The 10,831-nt window shown below is 45.8% G+C and overlaps 1 protein-coding gene across 4 annotated transcripts in view; it reads right to left on the reverse strand.

Moving 5' to 3' along the window:
- Positions 1-10,793, reverse strand: part of CLSTN1 (calsyntenin 1) — an 87,487-nt gene extending 76,694 nt beyond the window's left edge. For all 4 annotated transcript variants that reach the window (XM_027060493.2, XM_027060490.2, XM_027060492.2 and 1 more), the window contains exon 1: positions 10,414-10,793. In XM_027060493.2, the coding sequence (XP_026916294.1) occupies positions 10,414-10,504 (91 nt within the window). In that variant the 5' untranslated portion in view covers positions 10,505-10,793. The remainder of the gene's footprint in view (positions 1-10,413) is intronic.
- Positions 10,794-10,831: the final 38 nt, after the last annotated feature.

A 10,831-nucleotide genomic window follows, 5' to 3' on the forward strand; every position in this document is an offset into this window, starting at 1 on the left:
TGAGGTGGTCAAGAAGCTTCAGCTCAGAGGGACTTCACTGTACCCAGGCAATTGAACATGAGAATAAAGAAATAAAATGTGCCTGAACATTCAGGAGATAAGATCTCCATCTGACCGGATCTGAACATGGACTAACTTTTGTTAGCCACTGCTGAGGGCTTCTCTGTTGCTGGGGCTCCATCGCTGCCCAGTGCACCAGCCTGCCTCAATTTGCCTGCCTATACTTGGATTTCCAAAAGATAAGAAGGTACAGGCAGGACTGGGGCGCCTGGGTGGCTCCATCAGTTAAGCGTCCAACTTCGGCTCACAGTTCATGAGTTCGAGCCCTGCATCAGGCTCTGTGCTGACAGCTCAGAGCCTGGAGCCTGCTTTGGATTCTATGTCTCCCTCTCTCTGCCCCTCCCCCACTTGCTCTCTGTCTCTCAAAAAACAAAGGTACAGTCAGGACTGCTCTGTTCCAAGTCAAGGATTTTACCCCAAATCCCTATCTGCTCTCCTATACCAATGAGCTGAGTTACCAGATAAAAAAAAGAAACTTCAGGAAACCCTTCTAGCCTTCATCCTTCAGTCCTAAATCACCAAAGCCTGGCCAAAGTGGCCCATATTTGCTTTCTCACTACCCCTGGCTTCATTCTGTCCATCAGCACTGAAAACCATGTAAACACACACTTAACAGGAAAAGAAAAAAATGCAACAAAGACATACTTGCCTTATGCATTACTTTTTCAAAGTAAATATATGCTAATAATCACCTATCTAAAACATGTCCTCAAACAAATATTAATGTTGTGGTTGTTACTAATTAAAGTCACCATCAAGGGGAAAGGGAAGAGGTTGTGATATTATCCACTGGTACATGTTCCTCCAGTGAGAAAAGGTTTAAAAATGACCAAGTTCATATAAAAAAAAAGCATTTGAATCACTTTCTATTCTGGGTCTTGTATGTTTAGCTGCTTATTAGTTGCACCTCTTAATTAAACAAGAAAATGTTTCTTACACTTGGGCATGGACTTTTTAAAACTCCTGTCAAATGCAAATGCTTCATTCAAGAACCTTGAGCAGGTATTAAAGGATATCTTACAAACAACTCAGAAGCAAGATCAAAAACGTTGCCAATTCAGGGCTTTATAACACACACTGGGGATTATCGAGGTACCCTGCCATTATCACAGCGCTAGTGACTGAGGTGTTCCTGTACCAGAATGGCTGCTGCCCACCTTTTAATCCCCGCCCTGTCCCTTTAATAACTGCAGCCCCAGTGAGTCTAGCCTAGAAGAAAATTCAATTCAGGCTAGTGCATTTTGCTACTTATTAGCCACTCTGATAAACGTTTGGAAAGCGTAGCAAAAAAAAAAAAAAAAAAAAAAAGATTAGGGATTATCCAAGAATTTTAATTATTTCTGTAGTCCTCGTTACTGATTCCCTAATAGGAAACTGGCATGAATTAGTCAAGGCGTTTTAAAAGTAAACGTAATCTGCTGACGCCAAGGCTTTAATCCCCCAAAACAAAATTGACCAGATTCCTCAATTAGCTTCTACCTCTGATCTGCGGACACTATTGTAATTCAAGTATACTCGGCTTCTACCAGGTGATCACGAGAGAAGAGGGTAACCCCCCACGCTGAGGCCACCAGAGAACACAAGTCTTGCCTTGAGGGGGTGGGGGGGGGTGCTGGGAAGGACAGGGGTTGGGAGTGGGGGAGAGGGGGAGTGCTGCTGAGGAGAGCAGGGCATCAGCTGGTTCATCTGAGAATGTCCAGAGGACCAAGGGCTCTGGTGAAAACCTCAGGGCCAGGCCCACGTTCTGAATATTAATACCCTGCCCTGTAAGTCTATCAATATTCAAGACAGTGTCCTGGGTTTGCTGGGCCCCATGTTGGTTTAATGCTCTTTGTCATCTTGAAATTATTAGTAAGTTTTGAGCAAAGGGACCCACACTTTGATTTTGCACTTGGCCCCACGTATCACGCAGCTGGTCCTCTCCGTATTCATCACTAACTACATCTGAAAATATGCAACATCAAATGTGAGTGGATTCTGCATTTCAGAGGGAATAAATTATGTCCTTTAAAAGTCACTTAACAGACAACTTCACACAAATCATTCTCGAGTTTTACATATCTTCAATTTAAGTTTATGACACTCAATTTTTTTCTTGGTGATCCTTAACATCAAACTACTGTATAATCTGAGAAGAAAAAATTCCAGGATTATGAAGAGCTCAGAACAAATGTGTGTTACACTCTGGTCTTCAACAGAGATGCCAATCTTATTTACTAAGTTTTAAAATTCACTTTGAATCTAAAGACAGAGATTTCTAAGTGCTTCATACCATTAAAGACTGGATAAATAACAAAAAGTTACTTAAATAAAACCAAAGGACCAGACAAAGTAATTTACTTCAACAAAGCCTATTTTTAAGCCAATGAGAAGAACAAAAATGTAATGAATGAAGAAACATCATATTCTTTTTAAGTTTTTTTTTTTTTTTTGAGAGTGAGAGAGAGAGAAACAGAGAGAGAGAGAGAGAGAGCAAGCGCGCACCAGTGGGGTAGGTAGGGGCAGAGAGAGAGAATCCCAAGCAGGCTCCATGCTGTCAGCACACAGCCCGATGCGGGGCTCGAACTCACAAACCGTGAGATCGGGACCTGAGCCAAAAAAACAAGGGTTGGATGCCTAACCGACTGAGCCACCAGGCGCCCCAAGAAGCATCACATCCTAAACTAGTTGGTTAAGAATTCTAGCGTTTCGTCCGGTTGCTTTCAGAGAGTGCAACCCTGCTCCTGGAACCTGGGGGCTCCCCCTGCTTGTCCCCCAGCCGTGGGGTCTGTACCGTAGGAGCTCATTCCTCAGATCACAGCCAGAAATCAGGGCCTGGGGTGGGATGCAGGCTGCAGAAGGGCTCAGCCTTTCTTAAAGTGAGTGGTGGTGGAAAACGAAGCTGCAGGGCCGGACGTGACAGAAACCTGAAGGGTTGGTAAACTCCAGACCTAAGGAAAGCCGACTCAAGTCTTTACACCGTAAGGAAAGCATTGCTTTTGTGCTAGCAGGTGCCCACGCTGAGTGATCAAATGTCAGGGAAGTGCGGGAAACATCTGTGTTTACAGGGAAGGCTGGTGTAGGGGGCACCTTTCAACGCTGGAAATGATGTGGGAGACGACGGTGGAGGAAGAACTGGTTGGATGAAATGCCAGTTATCACTAGAGCAGAAAACATCAGCAACTTAAAACTCTGCTAAGAAAACTCAGACAACTGTGAAATATGTATCTGATTAGGAAAAAAAAGCTCCCAGGAGTGATTACCGAGGTCAAGAGTGAGTGTAAGACGGTGTGGCCACTTTGGGAACCGTTCCGCGGCTCCCCAAAACGTTGAACGGGGTCACCACACAACCCGGCAATTCCACTCTTCAGCGTACACCCAGGAGAACGGAAAACGTACGTCCACACAAAGCCTGTGCACAAAGGTTCACAGCAGCATCACTCACTGTAGCCACAAAATGGAAAAACCACCCAAATGTCCATCAACTGATGAACAGACAGACAAAACGTATCCATACAAAGAAATATTGTCTTAGTCTGTTTCAGCTGCCAAAACAAAATGCCATAGACGGGGTGGCTTAGAAACCACAGAAACGTTTCTCACAGATCTGGAGGCTGGGAGGTCCGAGGTCCAGGTGCCAGCATGTAAGTTCCGGTGAGATCCCTCTTCCGGTTTGCAGATGGCCATCTTCTCACGGTGTCCTCACTCGGTGGGAGCGGCAAGGGGAGCCCTCTGGCTTCTCTGAGGAACTCCTCCCACTCACGAGGGCCCTACCCTCATGCCCTAATCACCTCTGGAAAGCCCCATCTCCAAGTACCATGATACCGGGGATCAGGTTTCAACATACGGATCTCAGAGGGACACAAACCTAGGGCAAACGTGATTCAGCCATAAAAAGGAATGAAGTTCTGGTACCTGCTACAACATGGGTGAACCTTGAAAATACCAAGTGAAAGGAGCTCTTTACAAATAGGCCACGTGTTGGGGTGCCTGGGTGGCGCAGTTGGTTAAGCGTCCGACTTCAGCCAGCTCACAATCTCGCGGTCCGTGAGTTCGAGCCCCGCGTCAGGCTCTGGGCTGATGGCTCAGAGCCTGGAGCCTGTTTCCCGATTCTGTGTCTCCCCCTCTCTCTGCCCCTCCCCCGTTCATGCTCTGTCTCTCTCTGTCCCAAAAATAAATAAACGTTGAAAAAAAAAATTTTTTTAATAAAAAATAAAAATAAAAAAAAAAAAAAACAAATAGGCCACGTGGTATATGATTCCAGTGATATGACATGTCCAGAAGAGGCCGATCCACAGAAGACAGAAAGTAGATTAGTGGTTACCAGGAGCTGGGGGGAAGGGGAACTCAGAGTGACAGCTGAGGACCGTGGGGTTCCTCTTCGGGATGACAAAAATGTCTGAAAATAGGGTGCCTGGCTGGCTCAGTCTGTAAACATGCAACTTCTGATCTCAGGGTCATGAGTTCGAGCTCCACGTTGGGTATAGAGATTACTTTAAAAAAAAAAAAAAAAAAAGGTTCCAAAATTAGTGGTGATGGTTAATGGTTACACAGTTTTGTGAATACACCAAAATCACTGAAATGTGTGCTTTAAAAGGGTGAATCTTGGGGTGTCTGGGTGGCTTAGTCAGCTAAACACCAGACTCTTGATTTTGGCTCAGGTCACGATCTCATGGTTGGTGAGTTCGAGCCCCACGTTGGCTCCACACTGACAGTGCAGAGCCTGCTTGGGATTCTGTGTCTCCCTCTCTCTCTCTCCTTCTCCCAAACCCGCACTCTCTCTTTCAAAATAAATATACTTTTTTTTTTTAAAAAAGGGTGAATTTTATGGAATGTGAATTGCTTTTCAATAAAGCCGTTTAAAATTTTAAAAAAGAAGGACGCCCGGCTGGCTCAGTTGGCAGAGGGTCCAACTCCTGGTCTCAGCATTGTGAGTTTGAGCCCCACGTTGACTGTAGAGATGACTTAAAAATAAAAATCTTAAGGGGCACCTGGGGTGGCTCAGTTGGTTAAGCGTCCAACTTTGGCTCAGGGCATGATCTCTCAGTTCATGAGTTCGAGCTGTGCATCGGGCTCTCTGCTGTCAGGAAGGAGCCTGCTTCGGATCCTCTGTCCCCCTTTCTCTCTGCTCCTCCCCTGCTTGTGTGCCCATGCTCACTCACACACACACACACACACACACACGCTCTCTCTCTCTTTCTCGCTCTCAAAAATAAATATCTTAAAAAAAAAAAGATTCTTTAAAAAAAAATGTTTTTAAGGGATGAAGGAGTCTTCTTCTGTACTAAACACTGATTTTAAGAAAATACAGATCAAGGCAGACTTGAAAAGTAGCAGACTCTGAAGCTGTTGTCACAAGAGACTCAGACGAGTCCAAAAGAGACTAGAAGAGAATTCTCACGTCTGACCTCAGGTAAAAGAGGCAAACACGATTCCTCCTTTACCAGCTATTTACTGGGGGTCTGGAACAGGAGATGCGTTTCATAGGGTTTTGTTCTAAGTTCAGTTATTGTGAAGTAAATGATTTTGCACCTAAAACTTTAAAAATGAAAAAGCCTTAGCAACACATCTTATGAGAAACTTGTATCTAAAATAATATCATTCTACAGCTAAACAAGAAAATGAACAAAAAATATGCCTAAAACACAGAGGAGAGAGGACCTACCAAATCAGGGACAAACAGGGGCACCTTGGATGACTCAGTCGGTTAAGTGTCCAACTTCGGCTCATCAGGTCATGATCTAGGGGTTCAGGAGTTCAAGCCCCACGTCGGGCTCTATGCTGACAGCTCAGAGCCTGGAGCCTGCTTCCGATTCTGTCTCCCTCGCTCTCTGCCCCTCCCCCACTCGTGCTCTGCCTCTGCCTCTCTCTCTCTCTCTCTCTCTCACAAAAGTAAATAAACATTAAAAAACAAAAATTAGGGATAAACAAATGCAGTATCCCAATTCCTAGGTGGTGGTGGCTCCACGAAAAAACAGGCAAGGTACATCAGCCTGACAGCAAGCAGGTGAAGGTCACAGTTCAAGGGTTCCCGTCTCCGGCCTTTGCAAAGTCTCTGCCGGTTATCAAAATACCACTTTTGCTTCGTTTTTCTTGGTCAGTCAGATTCCCACCCGTCCTGAACCCGTATTTCTGAAGCTCTACCACAATATGTATTTTGAAACGACATCGATCACCTTGAATCCTACTTAGAAAAGACGTAACATATCTTCAAATATCTCTGATCTAACCAATGAAGACCACAGAAAAAACAAGGTGTATTTTTTTAAAAAGCGTAATGATCCCAAACCTCAATTAACCGGAATATGTGAAAAATAGACTCTCAGTGATTTTCAGGATATTCAGACCTATGTCATTTCAACTTTTAAACAAAAACTTTACCACCACCTCCCCCCGCCTCCCCGGCCGAAATGATATTTTCCTGCCTCAGAAAACAATAATAAAAATAATTCAATCTTTTTTAAAAAAAGGTCTTAAAACTTTAACATCCTCACTTGAAACACTAAGAGTTGGTCTAAAAGCATTTTGCAGTCAGGAGAGGGACTCTAGTTAACTGAAGGTTCCAGTTAACTGAGTTAAAGCTCTTAAACTGGCATCCTTCCAGGATTATTAATTTTATCATTTCTTTAGCAATTATAGGTCTCCTGTGTGAAACAAATGACCTTTACTCCCGCAAATACAAACGTGAGATTAAGCATAATATTGAAGTCTACACTCAAATGACTTTTCCTCAGTTGGTTCTGAAAAACAAGGTAATAAAAGAAGAAACCGTTTTCCAAAAAAAGCAGAGAATTACAGTATTTTTAAGAAGTAGCCTCAAAGTGGTAGCCACAAAGCTACAGCCTTCAAGAGCTGCTACAGATTTTTACGATCTAGTATCTCCAACACTGCAATCAACAGGTCGCTGAAAAAATTACCTATTAATCAATTTATATGCCCACATTGCAGAATTTAAGTTTGTTTTATACTCTGTAATGCCTCTTTCAGTATGTAACATTTATCTGTCGGATGAAAAAAGACAGGACATAAAAGTCCTATGCTGTTGGAGCGCCTGGGTGGCTCAGTCGGTTAAGCGTCTGACTTCAACTCAGGTCACGATCTCGCGGTCTGTGAGTTCGAGCCCCGCGTCAGGCTCTGGGCTGATGGCTCGGAGCTTGGAGCCTGCTTCCGATTCTGTGTCTCCCTCTCTCTCTGCCCCTCCCCCGTTCATGCTCTGTCTCTATCTCAAAAATAAAAAAAATAAACGTTAAAAAAAAAAGTCCTATGCTGTCAAAACGGACAGGTGTCCGTCCATTCAATCACTCAACAAATATTGAGTACCTACAGGTACTGTGTGGGGGTGACAGGATTCACACACACACAAAATACACCAAACACCTGTCCACCTTGGAAGGGCCAATGTCCTAGTGAGGGGAGCCAGACAATAAACAAAATAGAGGGGCAGAATGGGGTTAAGTGCTACGGAAAGAGAAAAAAAAAAATGAGGCAGGGAAGGGAGGATTCAAGGGTTCACAGAGAGATGTCATTTCACACATGAAGGTGGGGAGAGGCCTCACTGAGAAGTCTGTGTACAAACTGGAAAATAACAATAAATATTATTTCTTTGGCTTTGAAATGCAGTCCACAATAGCATTTTTTATTTTTTTATTTTATTTTTTATTTATTTTTTAATTTTTTTTAACGTTTATTTATTTTTGAGACAGGGAGAGACAGAACATGAACAGGGGAGGGTCAGAGAGAGGGAGACACAGAATCTGAAGCAGGCTCCAGGCTCTGAGCTGTCAGCACAGAGCCCGACGCGGGGCTAGAACTCACGGACTGGGAGATCATGACCTGAGCCGAAGTCGGCCGCCCAACCGACTGAGCCACCCAGGCACCCCAACAATAGCATTTTTTAAAAATACTCCTGGGGCGCCTGGGTGGCTCAGTTGGTCAAGCATCTGACTTCAGCTCAGGTCACGATCTCATGGTTCAATGGGTTTGAGCCCCGCATCTGCTTGGGATTCTGTGTCTTCCTCTCTCTGCCCTTCCCCTGCTCATGCTCTGTCTCTCTCTCTCTCTGTCTCAAAAATAAATAAACATTATAAAAAAGAAAATTCTCCTAAGCTTTCTATAGTCTCTATTTCAAGGGCATGCCAAGGATATGCCTGATATTTTGATTTACTCTATGTTTTTTAAGAACTACAGCTACAAATCAAAATCTGGACTTCTCTATTAAACAACTAATTAATAGTCAAAATGCAGTTTCTATTACAAACCCTAACATTCCAGCAATTTATACTGGTATTTACCCCATTAATAACTATTAGAGTATGACCGGAAGCTCATATCAGCTCTCTTACAGCAATAAAAAAAGTCAGCTATTTGGGGCGCCTGCGTGGCTCAGTTGGTTGAGCATCTGACTTCAGCTCAGGTCATGATCTCAAGGTTCATGGGTTTGAGCCCTGCGTTGGGCTCTCTGCGGTCAGCATGGAGAGGTCAGCTTGGGATCCTCTGTCCCCCTCTCTCTCTCTGCCCCTCCATACTCTCTCTCTCTCTCAAAAATAAACCTTTAAAAAAACTACAGAAATTGTTTACAAAGTCAGGTATTAGTTGAAATGATCACCTTTAAAATGAACCCACAGAAAGTGTCTCCACAAACATATGTAACCCCTCAAAATGAGATCATTTTATTAGCATTTCTTGTAGCATTCACATTTTTTACCTAGCAGGCTGTGGGGGGGGGGGGGGGGGAGTGGAGGTGGGGAGGGAAGCAACAAAATAACTGATGTTCAAAATGTGTTTTTATTTTGAAGACTAATTATTCTTAAGTACTATAAATTACCAGAAAAGCTTAGAAAGTTAGCAATTTACAAAGGACTCAGCCCTCAACACATCTTTCACGTAAGATTTCCACCATCGTGAATATCTGATAGTTGAAATTTCTATTTGTTAAGTATCCAAGTAATTCAATAATGAACAGCAAATGGAGATGAATGGACAAACGGGAAAATATGGATTTTAACAAGAAATGTTATCACCGACTAAATACATTTGAACGGTTCCCAAAATACCCAATCCAAGCACATATTTTTGAAATGTGTGGGTTTTCCCCAAGAGAAGCAGAACTTTGACATTTTCTCTTGGATATATTAGACTTTCAGACCTCCATTCCACATCTGGAAAGAACACTTCAAACTCAGCTTGATACAACTTTTAAAAATCAAACTGAGAGCCATCAGATAGTGACTAAGACTTGACCATGTCCGTCAACACAATGTTAGAAATGAACTGAAAGAAGTATTCAAAGTTCATTATCATCCTCGATGTGAAGAAAGGAACTGGGACAAAAGATGCATTTGCCTCTTCTGCCCTTTAATTTGTGAACACCATACTTCTCTCCATATGTCATGCCAAGAAAGAGAAAATGAGGATTTTTTTTTTAAAGACTGCTAGTATGAAATACGACCGTTTCATCTAGCCTATCAGCCCTCTCCTCCCCCCCAGAAGATTTTTTATTAAAAATTAAAAAATCGAAAGAATAGATCCAAGGACTCTATAGACGACACCTAGATTACTTTGCTCCAAGGCCACGGAAAATGTTTACGATTCCGAGATCCATTCGGAAGCACGTATCTGCAATGCGTAAGCTTTTCGCTGGCAAGATCAGTCAATATCAGAGAGCGCGTACTGTTTAAAAGGTTAAGTGGATGAAGGTTAAAACAACAACGATCAATTCACTAAAAAATACATATATATTTATATATATATTTACATATTTTTTTTCTTTTTCTTTTTCTTTTTTTTGCCAAGTAACCATCACATAATTTCGGCCCTGAGAAATCCGAGAGAGGTTTCCGTTGAGGACATGTAAGCCCTCGCACGATCTAAATTACCGTCAGGAAACCTGCACCCAGGTGTCGGGAGCGGAGGAGACGCGGGTTTCTGACGCCGGGTGCGACGGCGATCGTACACCTCAATCACAATTGCACCTTTGGGCAAAACGTGGGAGGGAAGCGAGAAGTTTCAGCCTCTGCTCGTCTGAAAACAGACAAGGTTTAAAGGACCCCGGGGAGGGGGGAGGCGGAAAGGGGCGAGGATGCGGCGTCCGCGGTGCAGCGGCCGGGAAGCGGGATCCGGGAAAGGGATGCGGAGGAGTGGGCTCTTATGTAAGCGCACACCGAAACCTGTGCGTGCGCCCCCAGCCCGGTGCACGTCCGAGCACACGACACACGTACGCGGCCTCTCGCCGGGCTGCACCCCCGCCTGCGGGCGCCGCGGGGGAAGGGGGGGACCGACCCTCGGGCCCGCCGGCACGTCCCCCCCACCCCCAGACCCGCGCGGCCGCCGCCCGGGGCCCGAGCCCGGCTTCCCCGCCCCGGGCCCGCCGCTTACCTCGCGTGGCCCAGACCCCGCCGCCGCTCAGCAGCCCGGCCACCAGCAGCCAGGCGGCCGGGGCCGGCGCGAGCGCAGGGCGGCGCAGCATCGCTCGGGCTCCCGGCGCCGCGGCCGGCTCGAGGCGGGAGCGGCAGGCAGGCGTGCGGGGCGCCGAGCGGGGCTCTCGCGGCCCGGGGCCGGCTGCTTCGCGCGGCGGAGAGCTCCGGGATCCGACGAGCCGCCGCCGCGACGCTGGGCCGCGCGCTCGGGCCGCGGGCGCCCTCCCCTCCGCCGAGGCAGCGCTTGGCTGGAGGCGGCGGCAGCAACTAAGATGGCGGCGGCGCGCTCTCACGGGTCCGGCGAGGGTACCGGCGGGGGCGGGGTGGCGGCGGGAGGGGAGCGCGCGCGCGCGCGCGGGAGGGGCGGGGTGGCGGCG

Source organism: Acinonyx jubatus, chromosome C1, assembly GCF_027475565.1.
Source record: "Acinonyx jubatus isolate Ajub_Pintada_27869175 chromosome C1, VMU_Ajub_asm_v1.0, whole genome shotgun sequence".
Classification (NCBI taxonomy): Eukaryota; Metazoa; Chordata; class Mammalia; order Carnivora; family Felidae; genus Acinonyx; species Acinonyx jubatus.